General features: G+C 36.3%; 1 protein-coding gene across 3 annotated transcripts; it reads left to right on the top strand.

The window, feature by feature from the left end:
- The first annotated feature begins 4,334 nt into the window (after positions 1-4,334).
- TMEM126A (transmembrane protein 126A) lies at positions 4,335-12,310 on the top strand. 3 transcript variants are annotated; one of them, XM_049713465.1, is made up of 5 exons: positions 4,335-4,494; positions 6,461-6,556; positions 9,886-10,079; positions 11,223-11,355; positions 11,978-12,310. In XM_049713465.1, the coding sequence occupies exons 2-5, from the start codon at positions 6,468-6,470 to the stop codon at positions 12,168-12,170; spliced, it is 609 nt and encodes a 202-aa protein (XP_049569422.1). In that variant the 5' UTR covers positions 4,335-4,494; positions 6,461-6,467; the 3' UTR covers positions 12,171-12,310. The 3 variants fall into 3 exon arrangements, with proteins under 3 accessions (XP_049569422.1, XP_033287746.1, XP_049569423.1); XM_033431855.2 differs by having other exon boundaries at positions 11,241-11,355; XM_049713466.1 differs by having other exon boundaries at positions 4,341-4,494; positions 6,426-6,556.
- The last annotated feature ends 1,615 nt before the right edge of the window (positions 12,311-13,925 follow it).

Here is a 13,925-nt window from a genome sequence, read left to right on the forward strand (position 1 = left end):
TGTGTTTTTTACCATAATTTTTAAAACTAGGACAAAATACCTTTTAGATTTCCAAAATGTGAAAGATTTCATCACCAGAGATGTGCTTTCTAAGAGAACACTTTAGGTAGAATTATACCAGATGTAAATGAATCTATAAAAAGAACAAAAAACACCAGAAATGGAAAATATGTGGATAAATATAAATTTTCTTATTTTTAAAAGTTACTTCACAGACAAATGACTACTGATATCAAAAAATGATAACTATGTGATATGTGGTTTATAAAATATGTAGAAGTAAATGTATGACAACAATAGCATAAAGATTGAGAAGAAATGAAAGTACACTGTTGTAACATTCTCATACTATATGTAAAGTGGTATATTACTTGAAGATAGATTGTGACAAGTTAAAGACGTTGTCATGAGTTGAACTGTGCCCCTCCAAAATATATTTTCAAGTTCTAATCCCCAGTACCTGTGAATGTAGCCTTATTGGAAATAGTGTCTTTGCAGATGTAAGTTAAAACGAGGCATATTGGGTTAGGGTGAGCCCTTAACCAATGGTGTCCTTATAAGATAAGAGAAATTTGGGTACACAAACACACACAGTGGGGAAATGGCCATGTGAAGTCACAAAGACACGGGAAGAAACGTCATACGAAAATATAAGCAGAGATTGGAGTGATGCTTCTACAGGTGAAGAGACACTAAGGATTGCCAGCAACCACCAGAAGCTAGGAGAGAAGCATGGAACAGATTGTCCTTCAGCACTTCCAGTAGGAACCAACTCTGCCAATACATTGATTTCAGACTTGTAGCCGCCAAAATAGTGAGTGAATATATTTGTTATTTTAAGCCACACAGTTTGTGGTACTTTCTTAGAGTAGCCTGAGGAAACTAATAGAGAGGTATACTGTATATGCTAAAGCAATCATTACAATTTTTAAAAAGAATTATAGCTAATTGGCCAACAAAGGAATAAAACAGAATAAGAAATATTCAGTTCGTTCAAAAATAAAGGCAGAAGAAAGGGAAAGGGGAATGTAGAACAGGTGGAACACATAGAAATCAAATAGCAAGATGATAGATTTAAAACCCTAGAATATAAAAATCATATTAAATATAAATGGCTTAGACACCTCCTTCATTAAAAGTCAGAAACTGTCAATTTAGATTTTTAAAAATCCAATTATATACTGTATTTAAATATAAAGACACAAATAGGTTAAAAGTGAAAGAATGGGAAAAGCATTGTCATGTTAACACTAATCAAAAGAAAGTTATTGGAGGGACTTCCCTGGCAGTCCAGTGGTTAAGACTGCACTTCCACTGCAGGGGGCACAGGTCCAGTCCCTGGTCAAGGAACTAAGATCCCACATGCCGCATGGTGCAGCCAAAAAAAAAAGAAGAAAGAAAAAATGTTATTGGAGTGGCTATATTAATATTATATAAAGCAACTTTACTCCAATAAAAGTTAATTTAAAAAATATTAAACAAAGTAAATTGTAAAGCAAAACATATCACCAATTATTAAGAAGCTTATTTCATAATGATACTGGGATCAATTCACCTTAAATGTTTATTCATATAATAACGAAGCTTCAAAATACAAGAAGCAAAAGCTGATAGAACTGAAAGGAGAAATAGAACAATTCCCATAAAAGAGAGTTCAACAAGCTTTTCTCAATAATTGATAGAACAAGTTGGTAGAAATTCAGAAAGAATAAAGAAGTCTTAAAAAATGCTATCAACGAACTTATGCTAATTGGTTTTCAAACACTTGGCATAACAGCAGCATATACATTATTTTCAATCACACGTGAAACATTTACCCAGATGGACAAGAGTCTGGGCTATAAATATCAATAAATTTAAAAGGATTCAAATCATACAAAGTATATTCTCTGACCACAATGGAATATAATTAGAAATCAATAACAGAAAGATATTTGAAAAATTTAAACTATTAGCAATGTAACGCACTTCTTTTTTTTTAATAGATTTATTTACTTACTTTTTTAAATTTATTTATGGCTGTGTTGGGTCTTCATTGATGTGCATGGGCTTTCTGTAGTTGCGGCGAGCGGGGGCTACTCTTCGTTGTGGTGCATGTGCTTCTCATTGCGATGGCTTCTCTTGTTGCAGAGCACGGGCTCTAGGCATGTGGGCTTCAGTAGTTCTGGCACGTGGGCTCAGTAGTTGTGGCTCGTGGGCTCTAGAGCGCAGGCTCTGTAGTTGTGGCGCACAGGCTTAGCTGCTCCTCGGCATGTGGGATCTTCCCAGACCGGGGCTCGAACCCATGTTCCCTGCATTGGCAGGCGGATTCTTAACCACTGTGCCACCAGGGAAGCCTAGGAAAGTGACACACTTTTAAATAACCCACAGGTCAAAGAAAAAAGCAGAGAGAATTTTAAAGTATTTTGAACTGAACTAAAATAATGAACAATGTTTCAAAATCTGTGGGAAATAGTTAAAGCAGTACTTGACAGGAAATTCATAGCGCTAAACTCATAGATGGAGGAGAAAAAGATCTTACACCAATAACCTCAGCTTCCTCCTTAAGAAATTACGAAGAGGAACAACTTAAATCTCAGGTAGGAATAAGAAAGGAAAAAATACAGATCAGAGCAGAATACAATCAAACTGAACACAGAAAAAAGCAAAACAAAAAAAATCAATTAAATATGAAACTAGTTGAGAAGATCAAAAAAATTATAAACCATTAGCCAGATTAATCAGACATAAAAAAGAGAAGACACAGATGACCAATAACAAGAAAGAGAGATGTGGCCTCAATACAGATTCTGCAGACTTTAAAGAATAATAAAGGAAAGTTATGAGCAATTTAAGCCAATAAATTTGAGATGAAATTTGACATTTCATCTTGACATTTCAAAAGAACTGATTTTTTTATAAAATCTCAACGTACAAAATTGTCTTTATTACTTCAGAATGGCATGCTACAGACACTGTACAGTATGCACATTTATTAACTTCAAAATTAGCTTCAAACCATTTAAAATTAAATTGGAATAAGAGTATAAAATGGAGTGTGGGGGGAAAAGATATTCTCACACACACACACACACACACACACACACACACATACACACGTTAGAATCTAAAAAGCTGGTTTTCCCAAACTTTCTCCTCATTTACCTCGGAAACTTTCCGATTGGGATGTACGCTGACTTTCCACCTCAGAATATGAGGACCTGTTTTTATTTTCTGGTTCGTTGACAAGCCACGATTTTGACATCAGATAAATCTCTCTCAGCGAAGGAGTGGGGGTAGCGGAGTCTTCTCCTGATCACCTCTTCTATGAAGTTTTCCCCGTTTATCTTTTTTTTTTTTTTTTTGGCGGTACACGGGCCTCTCACTGTTGCGGCCTCTCCCGTTGCGGAGCACAGGCTCCGGACGCGCACAGGCTCACGGGCCTAGCCGCTCTGCTGGATGTGGGATCCTCCCGGACCGGGGCACAAACACGTGTCCCCTGCATCTGCAGGCGGACTCCCAACCACTACGCCACCAGGGAAGCCCCCCCGCCCTTTATCTTGAATACCACTTTCTCCCTAGATAAAGCTCAATGATTTTCCAAGCAACCTTGGTAAGAGCTTTTATAGGATCCTCACAACTTTACAAAATAATTAGTGAGACTGTTTCCCCTCCTGCTTTATAAGTGAGGAAAGAGGCTGCGAAGGGGAGACCTGAAACAGAGGTCTCCAGAGGTTTGGTCCAAGACTTTGATTCTCAATTGTCCTGACTGATGGAGCCACAAGACTCCTTTGCTCTCTAAACAGTTTTTCTTTCGTCTCATTCACCTAATCATCCTTTTATAAGCAATACTCTACAGGGGCCCACAGATCCTCAGAAAAAAACAAGCTCCTGCTTGCTCTTGAGGTGCTCAGATTATGGTGGCACAATCAACCAAATCGTAACATGGCACAAGGAGCTCAAGGTCCAGGGGAGAATATACTATCGATGGAGCAAAGAAATCTCAGGTACTTTTAGACTTCTTTTTAACTGAGTACCTATCTCGTATGCCAAGGGTTGTGCAGTTTTTATATATCCCAAGTCAATACACGAAGTATAATGTACTGGCCAGGAAGTTTTAAGTAACATACCTAAGGTAGATTTTCAACGAATGGGGCAGGTTTAAGATCACTCAATTTTCATCCGGAAATTTCACAATTTTCTGCAGTCTCTATCCTGAGGCGTGGATAGGCTGTAACCAGTACCCTCCGCGGTCTCCAAACCTCATTGCTGCGCGGCACAGCACCTCCCACTGCTAGAAGGCCCTTGAGCGCAACCTCGGTCCTGGAAGCCCAATCAGCGGCCCGGCAGCGACCCAGTGCCCGCCTTGGGCCGTGTCACGTGGTAGCCAAAATGGCTGCGCCCGGGCGACTTGAGCGAAGGTTGGAGTGAGCACTCGCGTGGCTGATGGAGGCAGTGACTGCTGGTCGGAGAGCGTAAGGTACCGGCATTCCGGGTAAAAGGGTGCAGTAAAAGGCGAGTATCAAGAGAAGCACAGCGTGGTGACATGCTGTTCAACCGCAGCGTGGGAATGAGATCCCGGGACTGAGTCGCAAGTGGAGGAGGGGAATCGGTTCTACCGCACCGAATCGGTCCCTACACTTTCCACCCTAGAAAAAAAGATCTTATATTTAAATTAAGCCTACAAGGGGCAAAAATGAAAAGCCTGTGCTTGAATTTAATGCCGGGTTTACTGCCAATTTACAGGGTGACCTTGGCCTAGTTTAATTTTCAGAGGCCCCACTTTCCTCATTTGTCTATCTCGGGAGCTATCTTGAAGATAGCTAGTGCAAAAGCCTTTTGAAATGTTTGTAATATTTAAACGTGGCATTGTCTTTGATAGGGATTTATTATTAACCGGGATACAATGGCCTACTGCGGGCTGCCAGATCAGAACTTTTACCGAATTAAGGGTGACTTTTAATAGCGACACCTTAGAAATGGCTAGTTCACAGGACCAGGAACCTCACCAATATGCAGAGCACAGAACAGAAAACTAGTGATAGCATTAGGCTGGACTTTATGATGTAACAGTATTTCAGACATATACACTATACACTTTATATATACTGAATTTGATTACTTGTTTTTATCTCTCTCTCCACCACACCCCCAACCCCCCAACATAAAATTATTCAAAGTTCCTGTAAGGCAGAGATCTTAACGTTATTGTAACCAAGGCCCTCAAAAAGTTTGAGTCCGGGAAACCCAGACGTAAATTTCTAAGCCTGCATTGTACTACTTATGTTAACTTTAAGTTTAGGGATATGAAATTCAGTGTACTGAATATTTTCCAAGCCATCTAATGGCTACCCAGTAAATATTTGTTAAATTAATGTTATAAATTAATCTTGTAGCAAATGAATAGTGAACTAAGAAAATTAAATTTCAGAGTCATGTTGTCTGTTCTTTCTGAACTTTTTGATTTTCATAACTCTGCTACCCTGAAATCTTATTTCATGAGCTAAATCTTCAGGCTAAGATTAATCATTCACCCATTCCCTTAATCTTTTATTCACCTCAACTAGCGCAGAGATCAACAAACTACCTGCCTGTGGGCCAGACGAAGCCTATCGCTTGTTTCTTTACGGCCAGCCAAAATGTTTTTTATATTTTTTAAGTTTTTTTTTAAGTATTCGACAAAAGACCATTATGTGACCCGCAAAGCCTAAGATGTTTACCATCTGGCCCTTTTAGAGAAGTTTGCTGACCTCTGCTCTAGGGTATACCTAGATGTGAAATTGCTGAGTGTGTGTCTTCTACTTATTAAGTACCAAATCCTTTTCCAAAGTGGTTGTACCTATGCTTCCACCAGCAGCACATGAGTTTCAGTTACCCCACATTCTTGCCAGTAATTGAAATTTAATTTCTATTTTCCTGATTATAGTGGTTAAGCATATTTTCATATTTATTGTCTGACTTTTCTCTTTGTGAAGTGCCTGTTCAAACCTTTTGTCAGTTTTTCTATTGGGTTGGTTGCCTTTTTCTTATTGATTTGTACTATTCAATACTTTACATATTCTGGGTACCAACTACTCCTTTGTCAGTTACATTGCAAACATTTTCTCCCCAACTGGCTTATCTTTATGGTATCTGTAAATGAACACAAGGTCATTTTAATTGGTTACTATTAGTTTAATATTAGCTTTATGTGTTTTATGGTTAGTGCTGTTTGCAAATTTACAATATTTTTAAGGGTTACAAAGATATTCTGTATTTCCTATAAGCTTTATGTGTTGTCTTCCATGTTCTGGTTTCTATTTCATAGAATTGTGGGGGTTTTTTGGGGGGTGTCTAATGCATTAATTTTTCAGATTATGAAATAAAGCTATGGCTGCTTCTTTTAAAATTAAATATTTATGGTCTTCCAAAGGCTTTTTATAAGCTCTTTTGCTGTTTTTCTATAGATACACATTATTGAAAAATGACATTTTAATTTAAGGCTCAAGATGGAAAATCATAAACCAGATGGTACTGTCAAGAAGAACTTAATTGAAATCATAACCAGAAAAATTAACCAACTTCCAGAAGCAGAAAGGTAAGATCCCTTCTTAATTAAAAAATTCTTTTATCAGGTGGACTTTCATCATTGATTCATCTCAAATTTATTTGGTTTGAATATAAACAAACATAGAATGTCAGAAGGAAATTGAGGTTTTTTTTATTACGTTGATGAGAAAACCAAGGCTCAGAGAGATTAGCCATTTTCCTTTAAGTCAAGGCTAAAATTCATTTCTCCCAGTTTTTCCATCTGGCTTAGAGTATAGGCAGATGTATATATTTATGGACTAATTTAAATAACAAACCTTTAAACTGTCTTCTTTCTCAATTCATTTCCATCACTACACTTACCAGTCTAAGAGAGTGCCATGTAACACACATAACTAGACAAGGAATGTCAGAGAAATGGGATCATGGCTAAAAGATCTTTAAGATATTATTAAATTTATATAGGAAACATACTGATCTTCGAAGACAACGCTGAGTGAACTCCAGTACTCTCCCACAAAATGTTCTTCAGGCAGCCTCTCTAACATTCCATTTAAACTGAAAATCTGAGACCAAAAAGGATGAAGAAGAGTCAGCCTGGGGAAGAGGAAGGAATGGCATATGCCTAGGCCACAGAGAGCAACGAGTTTGTCATATTTGAGGAACCAGTGTTACTAAAGTACAAGGGAAGTGGGCATAAGGTTGAAGGAACAGGAGGAGTTTTAAGCAGGGAATGATCCAGCTAACATTTCCAAAGAACATTACAGTTGCTTTTTGGAAAGTAGATTTAAGGTAGGCGAGAAAAGGAAGAAGACCAGTAGGAAAACTGGCATAGTAATCCTGGTGAGTGTTGGTGGCAGCTGAAGTGAAAAAAGGATGGATTTGAAATACATTTTGGAAGTATAATCTTACTATCTTGCACAAATTCCAATCTTGCTGACACCAGCTCAACAAGGGAGAACCCATAAACCAAGAGCAGTAATAAGATGTATATCCAACCTCCCTTTCCCCCCACCACAAACACACAGTGTACATCGTTTTTGTTATTGTTTTCCAGAGGTAAACAAATTTTTTAAGCAAATAAAAGACATATGCCCATGTTTCCAGGCCAGTAAGGTAGGGAAAGCCAGGAAGAATAGAGATGTGACAGCCTTGAAGAGAAGCAAGCAGGCTGTGTTACTGGGACTTTCACCAAATTAGAAATAATAATCAATGGGGAAGTAATCTGGAACTGCAAAGTAAGCTTTAATTTGGAATAAACTGCTTTTGAACAGTGGCACCTAAACAGGGCAGATGACAGCATCTCATCTTTGTTCGCTGTTTTTCCTCTGCTTCTATTTTATCTATCCTAGTTCTCCTAAGTTTGAATCTTCATTTCTTGCATTACCAATTTAGATATGTTTAATAGTTATTTGAAAAGTTCTTAAGTGTATGAAACTTTAGTATCAAACACTTCACTTTCTAATCTACAAAATAATTTCATGTGCCATCTATTTCATTGCCACTTGTTATTTCTGGTCTTATATTTCATGTGTTAGTTCATGTATCTAGTTACTTGATGGGTATTATCTTGCCAAAAAATCTTGAGTTCACGTTTCTAATTGTATAGGCACTTTTTGGGAACACTGACTGGCAATGGGGCTGCTAGATAGTAACAATTTTGTATTGAATTATTAACTGAACAATGTGACTTTAAGCCACAGGAAATTAAAATCTGGTTGGAAGACAGCAAACATTGCTATTCAGATTCCAGTTACACTCCTTGTTATATTTAGGTACTTATTTATGTAATTTTTAATAATATTTAACATTAATATATCAACATATTACAATGTATATAATTATATATATAATAATATTACAATGTATATAATATGTAATATATATGGGCATTTGTTCCTATGACTAAAAATGAAGATAATACATATTTCACAGTATTGTTATGAAGATAAAATAAAAATATTTTAGAGGAAGTGCTCGAGTTTCCCATTCCCTCAGCTCCCACAAGAATACACAGGTCTTTACACATTCATGTGTTTTGTTTGGTAGCTCTCTAGGCCCTCATCACAATTTAAATATTGTCTTATGTACCCTAAGTTTCTAAACTGCCTCCCTTGTACTAACATTACCATTTTAATACTTTTGTTATACTGGGTTGATCAAAATGTTTGTTCGCATTTTTCATGGAAAAATCCGAACGAACTTTTTGGCCAATCCAATATATCAAGTTTACGTATCTTTCATTCTCCAATAATAAACTATGAAAACACCGAAGATAATTTTTTGTGCCTTCATCACCAAGTCTGCGGCATGCAATAAGTGCTCAATGATTGAATGACAAGTACCATTGTGATTGCAAAGTGACAGGTAAGAAAAGTAGTACCTTACACAATGTAGAAAGCTCAATTAGGAATTCCTAGAAAACCTGTCTTGAGTGTTAACCATAGAAGTTAGAGGGGATATTGTGTGTGGCTAGTTTGGCTAATTAAGAGTAATGAGAAAATTAAGAGGTTGACGCCTGTGTTACAGGAAGCAAAGCAGATGGTAAAGAAGTTAAGTGATAGGCTGAAGGCTTTGAATTGGATACTTTCAATATTCAGCAGTTTTAGTTTTTTTCCCCCAAAACTAAAGAATGCATAGAACATGCATTTTAAATCTCATACATGCCTTCCTTAAAAACCAGTTCTACCACTTACTATCCCAAAACATCAATTTATTCTTATTTCAATGAGCTCTTATAAAAAGTACCTAGCATAGAGGATCCCTTAAATGTTAGTACTGCTCCACCCCCTAATCCTGACTCTAATGCTTCAAGGAAGAGTAAAAGGAAACATCAATTTCACCTTATTGAATGCCTTCTGTGTGCCAGGTGCTGTTGAAACCAAGATATTTATATCTTTGTATCCACTGTCTTCAAGTTGTTTACAGGCTAGTTGGGAAGCCTGACAGGTAAATCTGTGATAAGCTAGTACCACCTTATAATGTGTTTTGCTACAGAAGTTAAGTATTGGGTATTGTGGGAGCCTAGAGAGGCATCCAAGTCAGACTCTTCAGAAGCTCTTCCCTGCTATATACTTGGTGGGGGGATGGTGGAATTTCCATACCAATATTCTTTGCAAATTCCCACAATACATTTAGCAAAACTAAATGTATCACTGTATCCTTAAAGTGTTGACCAGATTCAAAGCCTTTTAGAATAAAAATCTATATGTAAAACAATGATTTTAAAAGGTTTCTGTTTTATGGAGCTATAAGATATAAATGTTGGATCCTGTTAATCCTAAAGTCCTGATAAGTTCTGTAACATATGCCAGAATTGTTGGAGAGCTAACACATGCAATACAGCCAAAAAGAGTTACTGTTTTTTCTCACCGTCAGGAATCTGCTTGAAAATGGATCAACATATATTGGACTTAATGCTGCCCTCTGTGGCCTAATAGCAAATAGTCTCTTTCGACGCATCCTACATGTGACACAGGCTCCTGTAGCTGCTGGCTTACCAATGGCAGTGATCCCATTTTTGATGGCACACGTATCTTTCAAAGGTTTTGTAAGTTTACCTTTGAATACAGGTAAATTCTATTTCACTGTCACCAGCAAGTTTGCTTTGGTATATGTACATTATTTGCACCTTACATTAATCCTTAAATAATTGTAGCAATTGGCTATATGCTGTAATACAGTCACTGCTTGGATAAGACAGAACCTTGCTAGCCTCTCTATGTAAAGCAGCAATTAATTCAGATTAGCATGGTCTACCAAACAAGTAAAATATATACACAGTAATTCTAAATACTTTCCTTTGTCTAACTTCTCTCTCCTACAGTGTTTAGTAAGAAATATTTGGAAACTTTATTTTTTTTAAAATGCTGACTGCCTTAATTTTTTAAAAATTATAGAATTTTCTTAAGGGGAAAAAAATTTTTATGGGAACAAGACTCTTTATCTTGTTCCCATAAAAATCACTAAATCTCTAAAAGCACTAAATGTGTATATGTGCAATAGTTATCAAATACATGGAGACTTGATTTCCTTTGGACAGTTCACCATATTTGCTCAGTACTCCAAGTATAGCTAAATCATGAAAGAATTTCTGATTAATAATTAAAAAAAAATTATTACCATAGGTGGTAGTAGGGAGGCAGTCCATTTAAATTCTCTTAAGTGCTACTTCAGATTTGTTTAAATTAGATGAGTATTTGCTTGAATCCCCAAGATCAGTGTGGAAAGAATTTTTATGTGCAGGGAAACCTATTGCACAATAAACTGAACAGAATGAGTGAAAACATAGGTTAGCGTAGCTTTCTATTTTTAATACCTTGTACTAATCTGGAAATGAATAAACAATTTTATAAAAATGAAATCACACTGCATAATGTAAAAATGTAAGATAAATCAAATTGCTAAATTTCCCATGGGTTTAAAGTTTCTTAAAGACAAAAATATTAGCTCAGGTTTGTTAATACATGCGCAAAAAGCTAGAAGCTGTGCAAACTGAGTATTATATTCAAGTTCAAAACAAATTAGGGAATTTTTCCTAAGATGGTTTTATCAGTTATTCCTGGCTGTTTTAGATTATCCATATGTGTAATTATACCTTTTAACATGCCTTGTAGAAATGCATTTGCTGTATTACTGCCTGAAAATTGAGTATCTGTGATACATAAAAGGGGACCTTGCATTCTTTAAATGTTTGCTTGACTATCCATTTGCAGAACTAATTTATTTCCTAGGTGATTTACATTGTGAAACCTGTACCATAACACGAGGTGGACTGGTTGGTCTTGTTGTTGGTGGCCTGTACCCTGTTTTCTTGGCTATCCCTGTGAATGGTGGCCTAGCAGCCAGGTAGGATTGCTTTCCATAATTATCGAAAAACTTTAGTAATATATATAAATGATTGCCTAGAAAATGCAAACTTTAAAACAGCAAGTACATTTTCTATTTTTAAGGCAATGTTACCTGTTTGACTTGAAAGAGTTAACAAGACTTGTTTTTTCTGGGTAATCAAAGAATACTTCTCAAGAATTTGAAAACACTTCTAGAAATTTATCACACTACCTCTTGGGTGTGTAGTTCAGGTTCTTAGCTTTATATATTGAATACTAGCTACAAAGCTGCAAAAAGTACTGTGACTAGCATGAAAACTACATTATATGCATAATGTTCTTAGGGTTTGAGTACTTCCTCTAAAAGAAAATTCCATCAGAAAATGTCTCGCTATAAGCCAAAATAATTCAGTTATTCTCTGATGAACTCCTGTACCAAGCAATCTATACTATATGAGCTTCCAGAGGTGAAACGGAGAAAAGGACAGTTTTTATGACTAATAGACATTGAAGAGAATAGCATTACCTCAGTCTTTACCTAAGCTAGTTTTAAGACTTCTGGAATTAATATGTATTGTACACAGATTTGCCACTTGATACAACTGTCTTTTCTAGTGAACTGTCTCAATGTTTTCTTACAGGTATAACTCAGCCCTGCTACCCGAGAAAGGAAACATCTTAAATTACTGGATTAGGATTTCTAAGCCTGTCTTTAGAAAGATGTTATTTCCCATTTTGCTCCAGACTGGGTTTGCAGCATACCTTGGGTCTAGACAATACAAACTACTTATAAAGGCTCTTCAGTTACCTGAACCTGACCTAGAAATTCAGTGATGGTTAAGCAAATCTGTACACAAAAATAAAACTGTAAAAATAACCTACATCTAAGTATGAATAAATAAGACTTGTAATTTATTACATGAGGTACAATTCTGGGATCTACAACAAAAGGCTGAATAAATTATTCAACACTACCCACTTAGCCAAGAGCCTACTTCTCTAGTGTTCCCAATACCGTCTCTCCCACATTGCTTGCTCTACTCCTTTACATTAGGCAGTTTGGTCTGTAACAGGGAAAAAACCACATAGCAGTTTTCACTGAAAACCTCAAAGAATCCAAACAGGAATGAAAATGGCAGTGGCCAGGGTGGGGAGTATCAACACACTACAGAAACGTTACACTTCATTTTCTCAATTCACTGTTTCCATAGGTATTATTCTTTCATAGAATCTTAGAACATATTTAAAAACATTCCTTACAGAGGGATCGATTCCCAGTATTCTTCACAGATGATTATTCAGACTTAGCTTGAGCTGTCCTAATGATAGTTACCTACTTCAAAAGTCATCTTATTTATATCATTGGAAAGCTATACTCATAAGATTAAGGTAAATTCTATCTTTGAAGCTTTCATCTAGTGTGGTATAGTTCTTTAGAAGCACATAGACCTGAGCCATTTTTTTGGCTGTATGATGCTAAGCAAGTTAACTGATCTCTCTGGCCCTCAGTTTCCTCATCAGTAACCTCACTCAAGATTGGTATCATATATGTAAGTTGACTTAACGTAGCACCTGTCATCAGGCACTCAAATTTGAGGTAGCCATATTCTTCCTATTGTTTCTGGTTTTGTTTTTTGAAATATCCTAGGTCTATTCCTCAATTCCTAAGATAGATCATTTAAATTTTTGAAATGATCTATTGTGTTTCCCTTCCTAAAAGTTTTCATCTCAGTTCTTGAAACCATTTTCTCATGTAACAGCATCTAAATCAGCATTGGCCAACAAAACTTTCTGTGATGATGAGGAAATATTTTATATATGACTGATATGTTAGCACTAGCCGTATGTGGCTACTGAGGACCCAAAATTTGACTAGTGCACCTGAATAACTGAATCTTTTATTTTAATTAATTTAAATTGTTTAGCCACATGTGGATAATAGCCTCAGTATTACACAATGCAGAGCTAGACCAACACTTTCTTATGAAACAAGCCAGTCATACCAAACAATATTTGTGTCATCCAAGACCACATTCACAAGCATCTTAACCATTCTTTTCAAATATAGTGATATATCTGTTAAATAATCTTATGCTACTTAAAATTATATGAAAGGATTTAGCCTGTCACCTAAAAAAGGCAGCTCTGAGAGTGGGACAGGCTTTCAGTGGCCCTTAAAGAAAGCAGTGCAGCCAAAGATGTAAAATTTAATTAATAAAATACAAGGGAATTCCCTGGCAGTCCAGTGGTTAGGACCCCACACTTTCACTGCTGAGGGTGCAGGTTCAATCCCTGGTCGGGGAAGTAGAATCACGCAAGCCACGTGGCGAGGTCAAAAAAAAAAACGAATTGAAACAAATTATAAAACAAAATTCCCTATCAAACTATGTTTGATAAAAAAAATGATCCCAATTATCAGACAAAAGAATCTGTATTTTACTGTGGATATTCTCTGGGTTATAAAATTAAGGCTGATTTTTCTTTTCATTCTGATTCCTTTCTGGATAATCCCAGCTTTCTGAAATGAATATGCTTTACCTTTACAACTAGGAAAAACATATATAAAAGGCAAAAAAAAAAACCAAAACA

Source organism: Orcinus orca, chromosome 8 (genome assembly GCF_937001465.1).
Source record: "Orcinus orca chromosome 8, mOrcOrc1.1, whole genome shotgun sequence".
In the NCBI taxonomy this organism is placed as follows: domain Eukaryota; kingdom Metazoa; phylum Chordata; class Mammalia; order Artiodactyla; family Delphinidae; genus Orcinus; species Orcinus orca.

Bases quoted from the DNA above. Each gene is read 5' to 3' on its own strand.
- TMEM126A (XM_049713465.1), top strand. From the start codon at position 6,468: ATGGAAAATCATAAACCAGATGGTACTGTCAAGAAGAACTTAATTGAA. The intron at 6,557-9,885 runs GTAAGATCCCTT...TCTCACCGTCAG, and splicing joins CAACTTCCAGAAGCAGAAAG to GAATCTGCTTGAAAATGGAT. The intron at 11,356-11,977 runs GTAGGATTGCTT...GTTTTCTTACAG, and splicing joins AATGGTGGCCTAGCAGCCAG to GTATAACTCAGCCCTGCTAC.